We start from the raw sequence: 23,501 nt of genomic DNA, 5'->3' as shown, positions 1-23,501 counted from the left end.
TGGCAGTTTTGGGCCCATTTCGAACCTACAATAATAATCGGAATCGTTCTTTTTATAGAACTCGTCGAGTTTGTTATTTAAATAAAAAATTAGCTCAATCAAACATTGACACGATCAAAATAAATTGGTAAAAGAAAAAAATTGCAAATTCAAGTTTTGATTTTTTTTTCATCTCGTTTTTGTTGTACAAATCTGTTTCGATCATGTATCTACAGATGTTTGATCAAGCAAATTTTGCATGGATGACAAACTCAACAAGTTCTACAAAGTAAACGATTCCAATCATTAATAAGGGCATGAGATGGGGCCACAAAGACCCGAAAACTAGACCATGAACTGGACAGGGAAACTAGACTGGAGCTGAATCCTCCGGTTACCTACCATAATGTGACACGATGTCAAAGGAAAGGGCAAATTGGTCAATGTAGTTATAGTCCGTTTTAGGATGCTGGACGGGTCGGGTTAATAGTGCCAGCCTAGGAGCCAGGTCGAGCTATAACTATTCAAGTCCAAGCAAATAGAGTTTTGTAGTGTTTGAGCTCGATACATTTTCTAAACAAACTTAGAGCTTAAGCTCAGATGTTAATGAGCCGAGCATAAACAAATGAGTCTATATAAACGAGCCAAATTATGTTTTTGAGTTGTACCGAGCTTTGAAATATTCTTGGCCAATTCAAAATTCTATTCTAAAGCTCAACTCGATCACTAAACGAGTTAAAGCGGATTTGTTTACATCCCCAAGCCAACGTAGGTACTTCCTGAAGCCTGAAGGAAGTGGGAGAACTAGGGCCGTTGCGCTATTAGAAATGGTGCCAGTAAATTCTTTTTTTTTTTTCTTTTAAAATCACCTGAGATTGATCGACGGTTTTTTTCCCTTCGGGTTGGTGTTGTGCACCTGTGCAGTGAGGTGCAGTATCGTGTTGCGCACCTCCGAGCCGTCAGATCCGACGGTTCGGAGGTGCGCAGCACGGTGCTACGCACATCACTGCACACACTATTCCCCAATTCCGAAAAGAGATTGATTCACATTGTTAACAGAAAAATGTTGAAGTTATGAATTTTTCCATTTTCATTCCTTATGCACACGTACTTTAATACTCCCTCCGTTCCATATTGAGAGTCTCATGCTCTCTATCTTGCCATTTTTTAAATAAAAAAATCAACTACTTCCGTGTATAATTTTTTGAATTTTTTTGCACCGTATTAAAGATCTCGATTAGTACTTTAATTTAGTGTGAAATTTTTTTAAAAATTATACACGGAAGTAGTTTATTTTTTTATTTGAAAATAACACGACTTTTCGTAGTGATCTCTTAATATGAAACGGAGGAGTATTTACTTTAATTTACCTCCCATAAAAACCACGATTGAGGTATACAATAATCCTTAGTTAGGCATCGTTCCGTTAAGTTTTTTATTTTTTAAATACTTATTTTTCATTTTACGAGGCATGTCATTCTCTCGCAATTAAATGGTACAATCTAATATACCACCTTTAATTCAAAAAATAAGCAATTAAATGAGACAGGTCATTCTCTCGCAATATACCTCCAAATTTTCTCTAGTTAATTAGTTTTGCAAGCAATCAAATTGCAACAAAGGCTAGTATCAAATGGTACAATCTAAGATCCGTTGGTGCTACTTCCACAATCATCTACCATTTTTTTGGGCAAATAATCATCCACCATTTTTAAATAAAAAATAGATGAGATTTGGGGGAGTGAAAGAATGATGTCGACAGAGAAAGACCAACAGATATAAGAGGTGAGAACATTTTGTGGAGTCTCAAAGCTATTACAGAAAGAGATACATGTGCATGTGCATTCACGTGTACTTGATCATTAAGGTTTTGAGGAACGTTTTTTTAACAATAAGTGAAATTATATATAAAAAATAAGAATAATAATTGAAGAGAAAATTTATTGGAGATCGTGTTGGGAGAGAGATTAAAGATGGTGATTTCGGAAACCCAAAGCGAACAAAGTTGGAACATAACGAAGTTATGATCAATCTCGTATACCAATCAACATACCGTTTTAACTACAAGTATGAAAACACAAAAATGTTAGGTTCGAACCTCCGCCTCCAATGTATATGGAGGATAAGACAACTAACTTCACTGGAAATGATTTCTCCATAAACTAGTACTGTTAGTTAAGTTTCAATTAAACTTCATAACATTATCACGTGACAATCACATGAAGCACTCCCATCCAAATGCCTACCTGTCCCCTCAGGCCAAGGGCTACATCCACCGCCCATTGCGGGCTTCATGTGCATTTTTTTGCAGTAATTTAAAGTGTTTTTATTTTATAGAATTTGCAGAGTAGTGCATTCACGCCGAAAATTCGGTTGATCAGACATCGATAGATGCATTAAAATTTTATTTTTGTCTATAAGATATAGGTTATGGATAGTTTAAGTTTAAACTTATGCACCATCGATTTTATACATCCAAGTTCAATTGGTTATATATACCTAAATCTCATTTTTTGTGAAGATCTGTTATTCTGCAGATTTTACAAAATAAACGGTTTAGATTACTGTAATACATGATTGATGGGACCCACAAAACGGTGGTGGTGGAACCACCTAAGGTGTATAGAATTTAACCTCGTAAGTATTCGTTAAACAACAGTGATTGAAGGTTGCTTACATTCGCGCGCGGGAGAGAGAGAGAGAGAGAGTTGAGAGACAGCCATTGAATTTCGCACGAAAGTTTGCTCCCCCTAAAACCATGCCTCCCCTCCTCTCCTCCATTTTCGCCCCATTTTACATCCAAAACAACTCTCTCTCTCTCTCTCTCTCTCTCTCTCTCTCTCTCTATTCCGATTCGATCACCGTCAAAAAAAAGAAAAAAAAAGAGCGCAGCAATGCGTTCATATTCTCCACGATATCATAGGGTTTCGTTCTGATCGTATGACAATGCAGATAAAAAAAAAATGATAGATATCACCGTTGTTAAAGGCCGCAGATGTCAAGGTAATGTGGATTGAAATCGGATGCAGGAAGGGAAGATGCATTTCGAAGAGGTCCCCGACGAGTCGCCGATGTTTCGGCAGCAGGAAAGCAAGTTCCAATTTGCCAAGCTCGACGATTCGCCTATGTTTCGGCAACAGGTCTTCCTTTCGAACGCATATAAAATTGTTTAACTTGTTCGAATCAACCCAGGGCTGTGCCTTTCATGTCGCATTGAATATTTCGTATAGAAGTTGGATGTAAAAATTGATTGCAATTACGAGGGTGGCTCCAGAATTTTGGCTCAGCGGTGGCAAAAATAGAAATTTTTGTAATCAAAACCCTATGTAAAGTAAAAATATATATCTGGATTGATAATAACTAGGACTGGTTTATTTTGTTTTTGGATCTATATTTAGTTGATTTTCATTTACTTTGGCCTTGTCCAAATGAGGAAAATCAAATTGTATGTTAAAAAAATACAAATTTTTAGTGCATTTTTCTGAATCCAGAGGTTCACACAACAACCCAATTGCAAGAGCGGAGCTCTACCAACTGAGCTATATCCCCCGAGCCAAGTGGAGCATTGAACCCCTCATTATACACTAGAGCCGCCCATGCCAATTACATTAGCTATCATTTAGATACATGGCAGGGTAGATTTGTTGTGAAACTTCTGAATTTATATTCATCCACAAATTTATATTCATCCACAACTATCATCCGCATAAAATAAGCAACACACAAAAATTTCGCAATTATCATGTTCGTGCTTGATTGTGTTTTTGGATCAATGCTAGGTATAACTTGTCATTTAAGCTAGTAGAGAAATGTGCATATTCTTATTGGGAATTTCTAAAGAAGAGAAGGTCGAAATTACTGAAGAATTAGTGATTTTAAGACTTCCCGAACTGACTTCTGATCAAAGAATCTCATCAGCCATGAAAAAATAGGAGGACCAGTCCAGAAGGGTCACAAACTTTACTGAACTATAACATTTCTTCGTAGTGTTCTTTTATCTATTATAAATGATCTTGTCGCTATCGCTAGGCTTGGTGTACGCTTCTCACAGTTTTGAAAAGTATTGCTAAATGAGGATATTTATGATGGGTGAGTCAGGACAGGCGAGTCAAGGAAATAAATGCCAAAATTCCTATGTCAATACAAACTCGGTAGTAGCATTGAATGGGACGAGCATACTAAGACTGAGCTAGTCTGACTATTGCGAGTACTTTAAGCAGGACCGAAGAGTGAGCAGTTTGATCCCAAATAAATAGGAAACAAATTCCTTTAATGAAGAATGAACTGTGTATTATTTCCTAACTAATTTATTGGCCATAACTTTAGCCGTGGTTCATTTATACTTTCGAGAGATCAAGGGATGCATAGTACTGTTTACATGGAAAAGATGGAAGATAATTCAGAATATACCATATTCGACCCCACTTCCTGTTGAAGATCATGATTTTGAAAAGCAAACTAGTATTTCCAACTGAAAGCTGCTACTGACTTGCAACCCCTTTTGAAACCCAATGTTGATGCCGGACATGGACCATTTAATCTATTTCAAGGTAATACAGAGTATGAAGTGGCTGACATTGGTAGCATGCTGGAAAAGTGAAGATAGTGGTGGTTATTCCTGGCAAATACCTTTATGCTTGTGCACCTATAAAAGAAGAGGGATTAAGTGAAAATGCATAGAGTGCAATGCTGTGTTGCATGCATGTTTGTATATTTGACTGAAGATGCTAAAGGCTGTGTTGTACTGTTGGCAAAACAGATCCAAGGTTTGGAAGAAAGCACTGATGCATTAAGGGAGAGAACTTCAAAGTTTTGTAAAGGATGCCGAAAGTACACGTAAGTCTACATCTTTATACTTCCCACATTTTTGTTACAGTTTCCGGACTCTGGATTTGGTTTTGAAGAGACTGGTTAAATTACTTTATTGTGTGTTCATGTCAATTGTCCACTCTTCTTGTTGGAAAAATAAGATCTTCCAGTATATATATTCAAGTGATTCCATTATATTTCTTCTTATGCAATTTAACTCAGTGTCCAGTCCAAATATTTGTTTTTCATATTTTCCCTAATTTTTTTGAGATTCATGAATTTAGATGACTACTAAATTCTCTTGTTCTACTTTCGGGAAAAAAGCGATTACAACATGGAATTGATTATGGTACTCGTCCATTATGTCAATTACCTTCCATTGGAACGAGGACAATAAATCGTGCATGAGCAATTTAATAAGTTGCTGCTAACCTGACTGTGTATGGCTTAATGCAACCAGCTTTATTTTTGGGTTTATCGATTGTGCTCTCTTTTGAAGAGTATTTTAGATATTATAGTTTGTTGGTTGGTATGATTTATTTTCGTTCCTTAGATGCTTATAAATTTTTCTGTTGTTAAAGCATGTGCTTCATTTGTTGATTTCAATCTTATAGAGAAGGGCTTGGAGAAGGATATGATAGGGACATTGCGTTTGCAAGTGCTCTTGAAACTTTTGGAGGGCACAATGATCCAATTTGTGCTGCTTTTGGAGGTAAGAATATTTCAGTTCGTTATGCGGTTTCTCTATTACTGGCTTGGGAGGGTGCAGATGGTTATCGTAGATTGCGACATCAAGCCAGGGTGCCAATCATTACCTAAGAAATATCTATTATCTTGAGCAAATTTGTCTTGTTAACATCGGCATACTCTTTGTATGAGTTTAGTTACTATAGTTGGTTATTTGGCTAATTGAAGATCCCCACACATGATCTTAATTGAACAGCCTGCACATGAAATCGTTGTTGAGAATTCCTCAAGGAATTGTCTTTTCAATACGGTCCACAGTAATGTTGAACAAGATAAGTATCTGCATTTTACTGGTCTAGTGGTCTATGTTTCAAATTGATCCGTTATCTAGTATGTTTTTGCGTAACTTCACTGATTATATTCAAGAAAACATGTTTTCCAGTCGGGCACTGTTCTCTTAAGTTGGGAGACATACAAGTAAGAGCTAGCCAAGCCTATTGGTGCTCTATTTGATTCTGGCTAGTTCTATTAGCTCATGTTTGAGCTTGAGGCAATGTCCATCTACCTTCCTTGAGCTCGCTTCGGCAAAACAATCAGACTCATCTATACACCTCTTGTTTGCATCTCTTTCTTTGAAGTGCAGAGGGTTTTAGTTCAAACCAATATGGTCGCCACTGAATCTCAAACACAACACTATTTAAATATGCATTGGTTTAATAGTGCTTGAATTCTACACTAGTTCTGTTCGAGGTGAAAATTCTGATAACTGAGTAAGTTATAGAAACAAGTTAGTATTTGTATATACGTAAGAGGAAAGATTTTATCACATCCAGTTGAAAATATCTAAACCAACTTTAGTCTTGCGCAAGCCTGTTCTCGTAAGCATCTAAACAGGCTAACTGGCTAAGGCTTGAACGCAGAATGTTTAGGCTGGTGAATGAAACTGTACAAGCTTTTAAGATGCTGCTATTTAGCTCTGTGCTTGCTTTATGAACTGCCTCTTTTGTGTCTCACTTGCTTTAAAGAACTTCAATCACAGCTCTGCTTACGAAATATGTTAGATGTTCTTAGTTTTTGAAACATTTGTAACCTAATCAATTATTCTATTAAATTTTGTAGTTGTTGGTACGTGATGCTTAGGATTCCATTGTACTTCTTCTTCTTTTTCCTCTCAGGCCCTGTCATGATCAAATATGCAATTGCTTTGAGAGAAATTGGAACTTACAAAGAAATGCTTCGGTCACAGGTGGAATTTTTCTGGCTTCTCTTTCCATGTCACTTATAGTTCAAATTTCTTTCTTTTTGGAATAAGCTGCTTGTGTTTGTTTATCCTTGAATTGAATCCTAATACTGATATGATGTTGTGGCTATTTTTCGTTCACGATTGTTCTTTAAGTTTCCAGTCCATTGGGTATCTGACTTTTACAGAATTTATGCCGGGGCTTTTCTTTTATTTACATTTGCTGGTGTGGAAGCAAAATATTGACAGAGCAAGATAGCCAGATAGGTATGACTAAGTGCCAGGAACCTGGAAATGCCGCAAAAGATCCTGTGGCTACTTATGGTTCCTGTGAATATATGCAATTCAAGGAATTTTGTAACATCACACTGGGAGAGTTTACTATTTCGTCAACGTGCAATAGTTGACAGACACAACCATGTTGAAGCTTCCTTGTGCTGTTAGTAGTAGTTTCTGAATAAGTGGGATATTTGTTGGCATGTGTGTGATTTGATACCTTCACTTTTACGCATCCATTTGTTTGGTTGAGTTGAAAAGCCCAGCCCACACTACTCCTTAAAACCCAGGTATTAAGAAGAGGGAAACTGAGGCCTTATAACCAGCACAGATGGGGCATGTCCAGGCAATGTGGGACACATTCCAACACACCCTCCTGGACCACAACACATGGCAACCGGACAATGGTCCACCAAACAAAGGCCCAACCAAGCTCTGATACCAAGTTGAAGAGCCCAGCCCACGACACTCCTTAAAACCCAAGTATTAAGAAGAGGGAAACTGGGCCTTATAACCAGCACAGATGGGGCATAGTGGCATACCAAGTTGAAAAGCCCAGCCCGCACTACTCCTTAAAACCCAGGTATTAAGAAGACAAAAACTGGGGCCTCATAACCAGCACAGATGTGGCATGTCCAAGCGATATGGGACACATTCCAACACACCCTCCTGGACCACAACACATGGCAACCGGACAACGGTCCACTAAACAAAGGCCCAACCAAGCTCTGATACCAAGTTGAAAAGCCCAGCCCACACTACTTCTTAAAACCCAGGTGTTAAGAAGAGGGAAACGGGGGCCTTATAACCAGCATAGATGAGACATGTCCAGGCGATGTGGGACACATTCCAACAGGTTGCACAATCGTCTTCTTCCACACTATTGGCTAGCTATATCTGCAGGATTCTATAATTTCCTGAATGACCACCATGCTCTTCACTTTTCCAAATGTGTAAGAACTTGAAGATTAGAAAAAGCAAGAACTTAAAGATTCAGAACTTCCAAGACTAATGATTTCAAAAGCATTTGAGACATGTAGACTCAACTTGCCTAAATTTGGGACCATTTTCAGTAATCTTATTAAACATGGTTCTTTGATTAACTAGTCCCCCCGTTGTCAGTTGTCACTTATTTCAGCAATCCGATAGTTCCTGAGCAGAGTCTTTCATGCCTATTCTGAGCATAAAGTCATTCCCTCAACTTGTTCTTGAACATTTTAAAAACTCATGACATATTTATGTTTGCTACTTGTCATGCGGGTATTATGGACTGTACCCCTATCTTGAGTTTTTTTAAATTTATGTTGCCTATTACTATACCTTAAGCCATCATACAGTTGTTGAGTACCGCGTCTCTAGAGTTTTCTCTGATTGTTTTCCTGATGAACTATAGCTGTCTTCAGCAACAGGCTTTTAACAGTTTTTTGTCGCTTGACTGCTTGCGTTGTTCGTGGATGAAATTGATTTTGTTATCCCATTGAACTTCTAAATGTGTCTTGCCATTAATTTTATATGAGATACTGGTAGTTCCTCTAGTTAATTCCTTATGTAACATTCTTAAATTTCTTTATCAGGTAGATCACATGCTAAATGATAGGTTACTACCCTTCATCAACGCTGACCTCCAAGATGTCAAGGTACTTTTTTTACCATTTCTTTACATGGTGACCTTCCTGCTATCTTAGTTCCACATGGTTTTTTTCCTTGAAGTGAGATCATGTTTGTGGGTATACCTTTAGAACCAGCATTGAATTGCAATCATAGTTGAACTAGTGAGTGTGCTCATGTATTGCTTGTAAAGGGTATAGTTCTGCTACTTGGTTAGTGTAGATGAGCATCTCAGGAACACAATGGATATGATTCTTAAATTCACAGTATATGAGGTTTGAGAGAATATTTAATATGGTTTGTGATATTCTTAGTTTTTTGTTTGAATGTTCATCTTTGGTCACCCTTTGAAGTTTCTTCTCTGGCAAATTTCCTAAACTTGTTTATGATGCTGTTGATGCAGGAAGCTCGGAAGCGTTTTGACAAGGCTAATGTTACATATGACCAGGTGGGTATTACACCACAACTGCTCAGGATATGGATTCTAAAATATTAATCTTAACACTTTGTCTTCTGTGACTGATCTGCAAAAAAAAAAGGAGGGAGAAATCTTCATTTGACTTTCATATTTTGCTTAGAATTTATGGTGTTTCGCTAGAGTTAGGATGTCTGGACTTAGTGCCGTATTTATTTTTTTGGTCAAGGAGCCTTATAATGTTTATCAAAGTCAGGACTTCTGACGTGAACATTCCTGCATCAGCTCTATCTAGCATGATACTACTTCCTAAATGGTTGCCAATATCTAGGTTTCCTCCAGCCTTGAAAAAGTTTGTTTTTGGTCTTTCTTCCCTTCTGTGTATTTAACTTTAATTGGATGACTCCTCTGTATTCGTGAAATTTTCTGTCCTTGTCTGTGTTAGTCGAACAATGTTAAAGGACCTCCTCCTTTATCTTTATTTTTTCGGGCAATTGGATGACTTTTCATGAGGGCCCAATTTTCCACTAGCTTTGCATCCATCGTTGTAAACCTTTCTTTCATTTTGCTTTGTTTATTCTTTGGATATGTTTCCATATTGGTATTCGGTGCTGCAATCACACATCCTTTCAAAGAACAATGTCCACTTGACTTGAACCAGCACTCCTCAGCCTGAGAAGGAAAAAAGTAGAATGAAAGTAAGTAGCGTACTTCAAATCTAGCTCTTGGATTCTCATTCAAGGAAGAAGTCAAGCAGTAACTTTGCATGACCGTCTCTGACCCTCTTCGCATGACACATTCTATACAAATTCGCTCACATTCTACGGATTTACAAGTGCTGGTAATTCAGTTAAGACATGCCGATGCCACTGTGAACATATTATTTGAATAATTAGGTCGATCAAAAAATGTGAATGAATAATCAGGTGATTTGGTGCTATTGATGTTATTAAATGAGTTTGAATACATGGTGTTTTGTGCTGTAGGCGCGTGAGAAGTATCTGGCGTTGCGTAAAAGTACTAGGCTAGATATTGCTGCTGCCATAGAGGAGGTATCAAGTTTTAGTTGTCTGTCTGTTATTCAAAGTGCTACTCATTCTGATAGAATAGTTGACGAGAGTCTTTATGGATACCATCACTGTTTAAATTCTAATTTGCTATAGAGCTGTTCCAGGAACTTCACATTGCAAGATCGACATTTGAGCAAGCTCGCTTTAATTTGGTAACGCTGTCTTCCCCACCTTTTTCTTATATTATTCATCTGATTTTCTGAGGTTTTAGATAAATGCAATGTGGAAATAGCTAGTTTATAACATTCAGTTTTTTCTAAACTCAGGTTGGTGCTCTTGCTAAAGTTGAAGGAAAAAAGAGGTTTGAATTGGTGGAGGTTGTTAATGGGACAATGGATGCTCATCTTCGTTACTTCAAACAGGTAATGATAACAAGCCACCACCATAGTCCTTCAACTTCTTCCTGTGCCAAGTTCTGCTGTGCTGATTCTAAACCATTTCTTTCATGCAGGGATATGAGCTATTGCATCAACTCCAGCCTTATATCAACCAGGTCTAATATTCAACATTAGTTTCTCTGTCATGGATTTTACAGTGTTTCAATATCCTTGACGGCCAAAAGGTGCATCTTTTGTTAATTTAATTTCCATATATTGTGGGAGCCCAAAGGCAAGAAGACCAAGAAGGAAAAAAAATAAACAAATTAGGAGGTTGAATACAAAGTTACAGTCTCCCCTTTAAACAAAACAATAGTCAAAATGTGTCTCTGGTGAATCTCCTCTTGCTCATGCCCTTGAACAAGATCCATCGACCTCTCAGATTAATTAAGAAACCTGCTTCCCAAGAAAATAGAGATATGTGACGAACTTCCTGTATTTGTACCATTTTCATAAGACAAAGAAATATGTGGTGAACTTCTGTAGTTTTCTATGATAGATACATGCCACAGGCAGTAACACTCTAAACAGTCTCTAACTTAATCCTCGAAAAAAGAAAAAAAGGAGAGAACAGGAAATCAGAAAGTGTGGACTGTGGACAGCAGCTTTGGAGTTTGGAGTTTGTGGAGCAGTTCTTTTACACTGTTGTCAGCGCTATGATAAGCAGGGAATTGTCCTCCTTGTGATGCAACCAAAACAAGATTGGATAGATTTCTAGAGAGAGAAAGTTCCCAAATTGAAATGCAAGAGTTAACTCTCAACGTTCTTAAATGTCAAAATGACAAAACTAGAAAATGAGAGGTGTTATGATAAAGGCTAGAGACAACTTGATACAGCTGTACAGTACAACCAAACATTGCAAAGCGCCAAAGACTTAAGACAAGCATAAAAAACTCTCGAAGAGTAAAATGGACTACGTCAACTTACATTAACTTCCTGTAGAGTACAAGAGGCAGGGAGCAAATTTGACAACTTCATAACCAACGAGATAGATGATAAAGCAGCTACAACATCATGCATACTCCCTGGTCATTCTTCCTAGCAACTATACATTTGTACATTTATTGGTCATGCGACTTTCAAATTTTGAAAATGCATTTGCAGTCCTCCTTATGACATTGCTTATGAACAAGTAAGTGCCACATGTATGTAATCCAGCATTTGATCCAGGATCGAGTATTATTTTATATAGGATTCTTTTGCAAGGATCCTTCTAACATTCCTAAACTTCAATTCCTTTTCATTGGGTGACTATTGAATTTTATCTCAGTTGTGTTACAGGTTATGGTTTATGCACAACATGCAAAAGAAAGTTCCAAGTATGAGCAAGCAGCTCTTAATGAGAAGATGCAAGAGTACAAAAGGCAGGTTGATCAAGATAATCGGCAGTACTTGAATGGATCTCGTGGTACTTCCAATAGAGATTCTATACAACCCTTCGCCAGAAGTTCCCACAAAGAGATAAAGGAAGTGATGCAGTCTGCTGCAGAAGGAAAGGTATTCAGTATGATCTTCTGGTCTCTGTGTCTGTATTCCAGTTGCTTTTGTTTTCCCCTTTTTTTTTGGCATGTCATTTTATAACTAGTTTTGGTTTCCATAAATAGCTAACACTTCAATAGTTTAGGTTCAAACCATTAAACAAGGATACCTATCCAAACGTTCCTCTAATTTGAGGGGTGATTGGAAGAGAAGATTTTTTGTTCTTGATAATCGGGGGATGCTGTATTACTATCGGAAACAATGGACCAGGTCCTCTGTAAGTCATGAAGGATAACACTTATTGTTGCACTCAAATGCTTCTTGACACTACCAGCGGTTACTAATCCTTCAGCATGTTGCTTCAGGGAGGTGGGACCCAACTTCCTGTACAGAAGAACAATCCCACTGAACCTGGTTCTGGGCTTCTGAGTCGGTGGCTATCTTCTCATTACCATGGTGGGGTTCACGATGAAAAATCTGTCGCGCGTCACACTGTGAACCTCCTGACATCGACGATTAAAGTTGATGCTGATCAGTCAGATTTGAGGTTCTGCTTCCGGATAATTTCACCAACAAAGAACTATACCTTGCAGGTATATGTGAAAGGTCAGCTGTACTTAATAAAAATGTTGGTTCTTTCTATGTTAGCACGACTTTTAGATTTCGATATTCTCATTCAATGTTGTGTAGGTGGACTGATCAATATTAGCCAGGATTATAGTAATACATAGCAATTTCTTGGTAGTGCAGGCAGAGAGTGCTCTGGACCAAATGGACTGGATCGAAAAAATAACTGGAGTTATTGCTTCGTTGTTGAGTTCCCAGACACCTGAGAGGGTAATGCTAAGGAAGTCTAGATTACGAGCTGTACTTATATTTCCATGGTCATTTGTCGTAATCATGATTTAGTAACATTTCAGCGTCTCTCTACTAGTCCAACAATTACTGGTGGTTATGGGCCTGGCTCTCAGAATAGTTCCGTCGGAAGTTCTTGCGATTTTGATCAAAGAGAAAATGGACAACATGATCTTCCTTCTAGGAATTTGGTGCGTGCGTCAAAAAGTTTACAACAGCTACAGTCCAGTGTAAAACGTGAGAAGCCGGTTGATACATTGAAAAGAGTGCCTGGAAATGACAAATGTGCCGATTGTGGTGCGCCTGAACCAGACTGGGCCTCTTTAAACCTTGGTGTGCTTATCTGCATTGAGTGTTCTGGTGTTCACCGCAATCTCGGTGTGCACATATCTAAAGTAAGTTTTCAAGGTTTGATTTGCACACTACAACTTTTCCAAGTCAATTTCATTAGTTATAAAGGAAAGTCAAGGCTATGCATTACTTTGGTGTGTGGTATACCACATGAAGGTCCCAATCCTTGAAACATCCCAGTTCTTGAAACAAACTCCTATTGTATTGCATGGGATGATTTTTAGAATGATATTGATTACTTCGGTTTTTTCATTCTTCTAATTATCAAGTACAGTTTGGCCTGATATTGGAAACTAGAAACTACTAGCAGTGAAATTTTCCAGTGTATGTAGATTTGGCATCAGGAGGGCTTTTTTTTTTTTTTTCATTTCATAGAAAAATATGTGTATTTTAGTGACCTGTAGGTTCTAAGGCTATTAATCCTTTGACTGTTTAGGACATCACTGGAAAAAGAACTTTGGAAGAGATTTTCATTCCGTTGAGAACATTAGATACTGAAATAAGACTATAAAAGAACAAGCGGGGTTTTTTTCCACATGGGTTGGTTTCTTTTCACCTTTTGATATATGGCACACAATACGCTAGGCTCAATTTCCTCTTTTGCGTTTTAGCGTTGTTTTCTTGCATTTTTGTTGAGGCAATTGCAGGCCGAAATCTTTCACCCTTGTCTCCATATCCGTTGTTACTTTCCTGTTCACATATCATTTTTCTTGTGCACTCAGTTGTAAATCAGGCCATGAGGGTGTTGATAATAATTATCAACTGTCAACCTTCTTACCAATGTTTCTTCTGCCACCCATGAGAAGTGGATGTGGGAGAGAACAAGGTCCCAGCTGTGATGTGGGTGTATGTGTCTTATGTACGTCTACAAAGGGAAAAACTGTTCTAATAATGCTCCAGTTTTTCATGACCAGTTGTTTTCCAACTGGCTAACTTAGCTACTCATGCAATTCCTTTGTGTTCTTGGACGTGCTACCAAAACTTGTTAACACATTAAACTAGCAGTCTGATATTAATATGTACATATAACTTTACGAGTAGACTTTTTATATTCTCAAGCTGTTTGAAAACAACATAAGAGTTAATATGTGCCATCCTCAAGCACTCATTTTGACAATTTTTCGGAATCGTGAAGATTTATACTGGCATTCCTATTTATTGCTTTTCCTTGCTCATTTTTGGTGTCCACTCTTGGTTACTGTCAATGCAGGTAAGGTCATTAGCTCTTGATGTTAAAGTGTGGGAACCTTCTGTAATCAGCTTGTTTCAGGCACTGGGTAATGTGTTTGTGAACTCAATATGGGAGGGGCTTTTACAAGCACAAAGAACTTTTCAGGCTGATGAAATACCAATCAAGTAAGAATTGTAGGACTAAATATAGTTGGAATGTGGTAAATTGTATTTAAGACGAATGGTTTACTCTTGTAAATTGTGATGTAGGTTTTTTGAATCTGACAAGCACAAGCTATTTTTTAGTAAGCCCAGCCGTGATTCTCATATTTCAAAGAAGGAGAAGTTCATTCACACGAAGGTATCATTACTAATGGTCTATTTTCTATATTTTTACCAGTTCCGCTCTAGTTCTCTCCTTCCTTGTAAATATTTGCCAAACTTGCTTCTGTCTTTTACCCCTTCTCCTTCTTATGTTGGAATGCAATTAGCAGTTGATGAAATTCACTGCTTTGGAGCCCATGTAGCTCAAGTGGTATTTGAGAATGAGCTTTTAGAAAGATGTCATTTGAACTCAAAACTACTCTGAACAAAACTGAATGTAACCATTTTCCAAATGCTGATGCATTAATGTCAGAAGGATTAAATTGTGTGTTATTGGAGTTTATATGCACCAACTGATGGCCACGCAAATTAGAGGCTGCTCATTATGGCATTTAATATCGGAGACTCTCTTACACGTGCACACGCGCACTCAATGTGCACGCACACAACAGGGTCATCTGTGACAAACTAGCATTCCTCCTTTAGCCTATGACGTGATGTTTGATGGCAGCTAACCAACATTTGCTTGATAGGTTTAGTTATTACTAGCACTAATGTTGTGGATGCAACGGTCAAAAGGAGTGATAGATTGTTAATGGAGTTTGTCCCGCATTGATATGAGTCAAGGAGGCCTGTCAACTCAGTTAATTGGTTTTGAATTGGATGCTTTAACAAGGTGTCGGGGTTAGACTTTCGGTGGCTTTTGAATGCCCTTGATTATTGCCCTATTATTTGTGCCTTAAGTGCACCTCGCTTCCTTAGAATCCTTATGTTATGGATCCTTTGTCTTCACCTGCGAGTCAGGGTCACACTTGCTGGAGAGTGTTAGACCTTGCCCCACATAGATTAATTCTTACCTCCCAAACTCTCCAATCTCCACTTATTATCAATTGGTTTTGAGTTCAATCCTTTAACAACTATTACTGAAAATGCTTCGGGAGAGACGAACTAAATTGCTATACATTTTCGCACTATAAACAAAGTTTATTGATGAATAACCACCTCTTCTAGCATGACAGAAGAATGCAGTGTTTATGAAATAGGGAAGTGCATTCAGGTCTATGTTCACTTCTTTAGGAGAATAAAACTTTGGGTGGGTAGAATTTACTCACAAAGTTGCGTGATTTTGTTCAGCATCTGCATCATACATACTTTACACATGGTAGCATATTTATGTATGTCGTATGCAGTTATAAATACATAGATGTGACTTTGTTCTTTTACAAGTTTTGAGAAAAAAATTCTCTCTGCACGGTTCTCAATAAATTTCTATATCTATCTCTCTCCAGTCATTAGTGGAGCCTAGAGTGACAACCATGTTCCCGTTGGGAGTCAATCTCGAATTCAACGGACTCATTCACCGTAGTGGTGATGGTGATTTTTTTCCGTCACACTCGTCGTCGAAGTAGTCGACACTTTGCGGACAGGAGCAAAACTTTGCGGCCAAGAATTGCTCCTGGCTGCATAGAATTGATCTTGGCCGCATAGAATTACTCCTGGCCGCCAAGAATTGCTCTTGGCTGCATAGAATTGCTCTTGGCACCAAAGAATGCTCCTGACAGCCAAAAATTGCTCCTGGCCGCATAGAATTGCTCCTGGCCGCAAAGAATTGCTCCTAGCAGCAAAGAATTATTCTTGTCAGGAGCAATTCTTGGCGGCCAAGAGCAATTCTTGGCGGTCAGGAGCAATTCTTGGTAGCCAGGAGCAGTGCATTCAGGTCTATGTTCACTTCTTTAGGAAAAAAAAAACTTTGGGTGGGTAGAATTTACTCATGAAGTTACGTGATTTTGTTGAGCATCCACATCATACATAATTTACACATAGTATCATATTTATGTATGTCATATGCAGTTATAAATACGTAGATGTGACTTTGTTCTTTTACAAGTTTTGAGAAAAAAATTCTCTCTACCCAGTTCTCAATAAGTTTCTATATCTATCTCTCCACTCATTACCACACATTACATCAATTTTTTTTCTCAAAATTCAAAACCAAACAAAGTGGTGATTATACAGTTATGTGCAGAACATACTAAGATATTATGTGGTTCACCTATGGAGCCTTGGTTTAACGTTTTAATTACTCCATAATGGTTTATATGTGGTTCACTTATGGAGCCCTAGTTGTACGGTTTTAATTACTCCATAGTGGTTTTTATTAGTGTGATAAAGGTTTTTATCCTGGGGTACCTTAAGCAAGTGTGTTTTCCTCTTGCTGCAGTATGCAGAAAAGCGATTTGTTCACAAAGGGCAGGACAATAACCACATGCTTTCAGTGGCACAACAGTTGTGGGAAAGTGTCCGTGCTAATGACAAGAAAGCTGCTTACCGCTTTATCATCACTTATGAAGTTGATGTTAATGGTATGCGCGGGCCATCTTCGCATCATACTTCTATAAATTTGTCCAGAGCAATGCAATTTCAAGAGCAAGAACAAAGTTCTGATCAATTCTTTGACTGCTTAGCTGATTATTTGGATGGCGCCTCTAGCTCTTTTAGTTCACCTGGAGAAGGCGAAGATCAGTTCATGGACGAATTTCTTGACGGTTGTTCCCTGCTTCACCTCGCTTGCCAGACAGCCGATATTGGCATGGTAGAGTTGCTCCTACAGCACGGCGCAAACATGAATGCTTCTGATTCAAGAGGTCAGACACCACTACATCATTGCATCGTCAGAGGAAGAATTTCAACTGCAAAACTTCTTCTTACCAGGTAATTCTTTGTCTTTTAACATCATGACTGCTACCTTATTTTTCGTTCCATAGTTGTGATTCCATCTCAGAATAGTATGCATCCTGGCATGCAGTATGTCCCCGAAGGTTTTTTAGTCTTTTATTCTTTTGTGTTCTCTTTTCCCTTTTCCAGTAGGCATTATACCTACTTGTCTATTACCGGAATCTTGTAGATTGCCGTGAGGAATGTTGTTGGCCTTCAGCGACATGGATAGATGTTGGTATTATACAGAGGCCATTAATGTTATGATCCCCCATATCACAATCTGTCTGCAATTGGCGTATTTTTTTTAAAACGCAGTAAAAATGGTGCCTTTGCTAACATTTTTGTTTCCTTCCTGCTATCACGGATATCCTTGAGGCATATTGTCCCCATGTGTGCTCACTAAAGAGCATCAATTTGTAAATTGTTTTCTCTTGTTAAAATATCCTTGAGGTATATTGTTCCCCAAATGAAAGTTAGGTATTACATTGCTACCTTGTGCTCGGAATGAAACTTCAGATGGTCTTTTTTGGGGTGAAAAGAAAAACTTCTGATGTTTGATACACGAAACTTTAAAGAAATTGTATAATTGGTGAAAACCTACTGAAACTAAATATTGTTGCGTTTCACCATATTTAATTGAAAAGGTCTCTTTTCCTTAATTCCCTTTGCATACTATGATTGTGTTATTGATTACCCTTTCAACGGACGTGGTGCAGGGGAGCTGATCCACAAGTTCTTGATAGAGAAGGTAAAACCCCTCTTCAGCTTGTCTCAGAAACCAGCGACGATGTTGAGCTCCTCGCACTTTTAAAAAACCGGAACAGGTAGCAATTTTGAATGAGATCACTAGGAAGGCAGACATAACGACGTCTCAGACACGAATGGAAGATTGGGTATCACACACAGAACACGCCAATAGAAGGGCCAATATTAGTTTCAGATTCAGATGACTTTGGCGAGTTCGTTTGCGAGTTGGTACATCTTCCAATTCCAACTTCCCAAATTTTCCTCTGATGACTTTGGCGAGTTCGTTTGCGAGTTGGTACATCTTCCAATTCCAACTTCCACATCTTCCAATTCCAACTTCCCAAATTTTCCTCCGCATTTATAGCTTCAGCTGGCCTTATTGTGGTGTACTTTGTCTTCGATTGTCCTGTATTTCCGTTGTAATTGTATTGATTTCTTTTTCCGGTGAGAGTTTTTGGAAGGTTTCAGAATTAGGTTTTTTTCCGTGATTGTACACATTCCTCGGCTATTTAAATCTGAGGATGGGGAGCTGCACATGGATTTTAAATCCCACGAAAGTAGAAGCCAGATTTCTTAAGTTTGATTGTAATTAGCTCAAAGGCGGTCTATCATTTGGTACTGAAGATATCACTGCACGGATAGATATACCTCGATTTGTTGGCTGTTATAGTTACGAACAACTATTAACTACTGGAATTTAGGCTCGGAATGAGCAGGAGATATAATACTAACCAATTGCAGTTACGAATACACGTTACCTGAGCCAATCTCTTGTTTAATCCTAGAAAAATAAACATTCTATGCCATATGGTGCTCTCTTTGAAATGGGAAGAACCTACTTTAGCTTATATCTCAAAGGAAGGGGAATTCCCAACAGCCCTGTATAGACTTGATAAATCCATTGAAACGCCAATATTATTTCAAATTGCTGCACATAATATAAAAACAATTTCACTGCAAATAGTGAATCATCAAAAATAAAAGGGAGCCATGGCTAGCAACTGTGAAACATAAATCAAAAATTGCAATTACCCCTGTGAATATGAGCAAAATTGCCTCGCTTCTAGCATTAATCAAGTTCAGTCTGAGTGGCGCTGCTGCATGTGGGAAGCGTAGCGCGATTGCTACCACTTTTACTTGGCAAACCCATTTTGTGAACTCAAGTTCACACAGGCCAGCATCAGTAATTGATTCCATGGGTATTCCAATACATAAGAGCATGGAATGCCCATGGAATACATCTGGAACCATGCCCTTGTTGCTCTTGTGGCAACCTAGGCCTAGTTTGCTGAAAAAGTGTCATATGACCATGCCCTTGTTGCTCTTGCATGCAAGAGCAGCTGTTCTTCTTCAGCAAACTAGGCCTCCACCTGATATGAAACTCTTTCCTACAGCTTGCTACGAGAGATTACCGACACTTTCATGGTTTCCAGTCTTCTGACATGCATTCAGAAAGTCGCTTAAACTTGTGGAATCCGGAACCCACTTGAATCTCACCATAATTTCCATAGCCCTAGCTGCTTTCTCCTCATCTCCTGCTTCTTGAATCCTGCTGACCAGATTTCCACATGTAGCAAGACTTAACATAAGGCCTTGCTTTCCCATCTTATCAAGCAAGACCAATACATAGCCAAATTCTCCCTTTCTGCACAAGGAATCCAGGAATGCTTCATTCACACAACTTTTTAACACCACACGACTTGTACCATTGTTCAATAGGTCATCCAAGAGGTTAAATGCTTTCTCCAAGTTACCGTCTTCATAGAAAGTGTCAATCATTATCCCGTATGCCACTTCATCAGGCTCGATACCCTTTGCCACCAACTCCTCAAAAAGTGGAAACATCTTTGATCTGTGCCCAACTGTTTTGTAGCCATTCAAAAGCGAGGTATAAGTTACAATAGTCGGCGTCAGATCCCTCTTTTGCATCTCCAAAAAAAGCTCTTCTGCTGCTTCCATCAACCCTCTTTTGCAGAGACTATCAATCAAAGTAGTAAAGGTCACATGATCTGGAATGACCTGGTTATCGATCATTTCTCTCACCAACTGTCTTGTTTCACTCAATTTACCTAACTTGCAAAACCCATCAACCAAAGTGTTGAAAGTGACTGTGGAAGCAAAACCCATTTGCTTCATTTCTTCAAATAATGACAAGGCCTTCTCTGTATTTCCTTCTTTGCAGCACCCATTGACTAGGGCATTGTACACAAAACAATCTGGTGGGACCCCTCTCGATGGCATCTCATCAAATAACTGAAATGCCTCACCTAGATTACCAGATTTGCAGTATCCATCTATAATCGTGGCATAAGTCACGCCATTGAGTTCCAAACCCTTTTCAGAGAGTCCATCAAATAGTTCCCTAGCTCTATTCAGGTCACCTTGCTTGCAAAGTCCATCAATCAATGCATTATAAGTAACGATGTTTGGATTAATACCTTTGTGACACATACTATCACGAAGTTTGAAAGCTTCTGTCATTTCACCTTGCTTACAGAAGCCGGAAATGAGACAGCTATAAGTGAAAACATCTGGAACCATGCCCTTGTTGCAGAGTTCAGAGAAAACAAACATAGCCTCTTGCAATTTTCCATTGCTTGAGAGGCCATGGATCAGCACACTATATGTTTGCACATCTGGCATCACTCCTCTTCCAACCATACTCCTGAATTTTTCAAGGGCTCCCTCTATGTCCCCCACACTGCAATACCCGTTAATCAAGAAGGTATAAACTACACCATTTGGCTTGATACCACAACCAAGCATCTCACCGAAATACCTGTCTGCCTCTAGCATTTCCCCCATTTTACTATATCCAGAAATCAAAGCCCCGTAAGTATACACATCTGGTTTTAATCCCCTTTCCACCATTTCCCGTAAATAAGTCCCCGCCTCTTCCACCCTTTTTGCTTTAGAGAGGCCCATTATAAGAGAATTGTAGAAGAATGTGTCCAGAGGAATCCCTTTCTCCTTCATCCCCTTCAGAATCTCTGTTACTTCATCAAGTTTACCTCCTTGCACATGACCTCGTACAAGAATTGTGTAGATAACTACATTTGGTTTTAAACCTCTGGCAATCATTTTTTCAAAAACTAAATTAGCCCTTTGTAGATCTCCACAATGGCATAGCCCATCAATTATTGCACAAAAAGTGTAAAGTGAAGGTTGCAAGTTCCTCTCCTTCATTTCTTCCAGCAGTTCAAAAGCCTTATCCATCTTTTTCTCCCGATTATACCCCTTGATTAAAGATGTATAAGTGTCGGTATCTGGATTTACTTCTGCCGCGATCATCTCACTCAAAAGATCTTTCGCCTTCTCCATCTGACCCACCTTACAAAGCCCATTAACGATGGCATTGTAAGTTATACAATTCAACTTTATCCCACGTGAAACCATCTCATCCTTTATTCTAAAAGCCTCTTCCATATCACCTTCTTTGATGAACCCATCCATCAAAGCAGTATACGCAACGTGGTCAGCTTTTAGACCCACATTGGACATTTCTCCGAGTATAGATTTCGCCTCTTCTGATCTCTTCTGTTTGCAAAACCCATCAATAAGTATCGAGTAAGTATAGCCATCAGGGGCCAAACCCTTCTCAATCATCGACTGTTTTAGCTCTAATGCTTCATCAACAAGGCCATTTTTGCACAGCCCTCCAATAGTCACATTATACGTAAACAAATTAGGACTACAACCCTTCTCTTCCATTTCCAGAAGGACCCTTTTCCCCACCTCTGCATTCCCAACCTTACAATGAGCCCTAATCAGATTAGAATAACTATAAACATCTAGTTTAATCCTAGCCTCTACCATTGCATCAAAAACCCTCCAAAAAAGTTCCATTTTACTGCACTTCAACAAGTCTTTTAACAAAGTATTCAAGCAAACTAAACTAGGTAAAAAGTCACCATTTTTAACAGCTAAAATCACAGAAGCAGCTTCATTCAATTTCCCTCTCCTCTTATAGACATTAATCAGCATATCCAAAACTTCGTGATTACTTCTAGACACCTCACAATCTCTACAACAACTAACAATCGAATCGACAACCATGGAAACAGACGAACGGGTTTCAATCATTCTGTCTAAAACCCAATGGGCATGAGCAAACTGGTTCGATTTACACAACACCACAGCAAGAATTGAGAAAGAATTCAAATTTTGAGGGGTACCCATTTGAGTGGTGGACCAGTTGAAGAAGCTGAGGAGGCGTTTGGAGTCGATGGACTTGTTTTGGTGAAGAACGGATCGGATCACATCTGGGTTTAGGGTTTTGGAGAGGTGGGATGAGTCCAAGCGGAACTCCCAGTTGCCGTGCTTGAGAATGGCTGTGATTTGTTGAGCGGTGATGTCCTCGTTTTGGTTGGGGCTTTGTGAGCAGTGGAAGCGATTTGGTGTGAGAGAAACCGGTGTTGTATGCCTGATGAACTTTCTACGTGAAATCAAGGACTTCATTTTTCTGCTGTGTCTTTCAAGTTTCAACTCATGGGTTATGTGTGTGTGTGTGCGTGTGTGAGAGAGAGAGAGTATGGAGGTCCTTCAATTTCACTTCCTGCGGGAGTGAGGAGGGGTGCGAAGCAAAAGGATAAATAAAGAAGAAGGAAAGTTACCAAAACCACCCCTCAAGGTTTCTGTAAATTATAGATTACACCCTCACGTTTGAGAAATTATAAATTGTTCCCATCACATAACAAATTACTCCCTATGCCTTCCATGATGTAGTAATAGCTAGGAAATTCGACGAAATTTGTATGACATCATCAAATCATAATTACAATGAATCACGCTATCTTTTTGTAACTTGTGAAAGACAGTAAAAATGTGAAAATATTCTTTCACAAGTTACAAAAAGAGAGTTGGTTTGTTGTAATTAGAATTTGATGATGTTCGAAGGAATCCGTCGAGTTTTCTAGCTTCTACATCATGGCAATAGAGTAATTTGTTATGCAATAGAGAATGTTTTATAATTTCCCATACGTAATAGGGCAATTGTAATTTCTAGAACCCTTGGAGTGATTTTGGTTGTTTTCCAAAAAAATAATAATTTGGTGCGAAGCAAACCGTTAATGAGTCGCCGGTCTAATGTGAGTTTTTTTTTTTTTTTTTACTCGATAAATTTGTAGTCTACTCCTAAAGAAGATAGACAAGGGGTATCAACCATTACACCAAGCACTTGCGCTCGTAACGAAAAACGAACTCTCACCCTACATGTGAAAGAGATGAGGAAGTACAATTGGACTACAAATCCGTTCGTGATCTAACGTGATTCAAAGAAGTGACTAAACAAACAACAAATCGGTTGGTTTAATGGGTCGATGTTGTAAATTTCTCTCCAAATGCTTGGATTTAATAAGTTCTTATAGTTGTTTGGTGGATTTAAATATAGTCTTTTA

At 38.6% G+C, this 23,501-nt stretch overlaps 2 protein-coding genes across 3 annotated transcripts; one reads left to right on the top strand and one right to left on the bottom strand.

Annotated features, from left to right (window-relative positions):
• Positions 1–2,673: 2,673 nt before the first annotated feature.
• On the top strand, positions 2,674–18,855 carry LOC131335242 (ADP-ribosylation factor GTPase-activating protein AGD3-like). Of its 2 annotated transcripts, XM_058370509.1 has the most exons (20): positions 2,674–3,119; positions 4,739–4,815; positions 5,403–5,500; positions 6,651–6,721; positions 8,566–8,628; positions 9,003–9,047; positions 10,001–10,066; positions 10,189–10,236; positions 10,351–10,446; positions 10,536–10,577; positions 11,743–11,958; positions 12,086–12,217; positions 12,306–12,533; positions 12,691–12,777; positions 12,861–13,190; positions 14,357–14,502; positions 14,587–14,677; positions 16,862–17,003; positions 17,106–17,352; positions 18,075–18,855. In XM_058370509.1, the coding sequence occupies exons 1-20, from the start codon at positions 3,003–3,005 to the stop codon at positions 18,184–18,186; spliced, it is 2,454 nt and encodes an 817-aa protein (XP_058226492.1). In that variant the 5' UTR covers positions 2,674–3,002; the 3' UTR covers positions 18,187–18,855. The 2 variants fall into 2 exon arrangements, with proteins under 2 accessions (XP_058226492.1, XP_058226491.1); XM_058370508.1 differs by having other exon boundaries at positions 16,862–17,352.
• A 145-nt stretch (positions 18,856–19,000) lies between these two features.
• LOC131335241 (pentatricopeptide repeat-containing protein At5g61990, mitochondrial) lies at positions 19,001–22,665 on the bottom strand. The gene has a single exon (XM_058370507.1). The coding sequence runs from the start codon at positions 22,561–22,563 to the stop codon at positions 19,504–19,506; it is 3,060 nt and encodes a 1,019-aa protein (XP_058226490.1). The 5' UTR covers positions 22,564–22,665; the 3' UTR covers positions 19,001–19,503.
• Positions 22,666–23,501: the final 836 nt, after the last annotated feature.

Source organism: Rhododendron vialii, chromosome 8a (assembly GCF_030253575.1).
Source record: "Rhododendron vialii isolate Sample 1 chromosome 8a, ASM3025357v1".
Classification (NCBI taxonomy): Eukaryota; Viridiplantae; Streptophyta; class Magnoliopsida; order Ericales; family Ericaceae; genus Rhododendron; species Rhododendron vialii.
The sequence above is the reverse complement of the archived record's forward strand: the minus strand, read 5'-3'. Positions and strand labels throughout refer to the sequence as shown.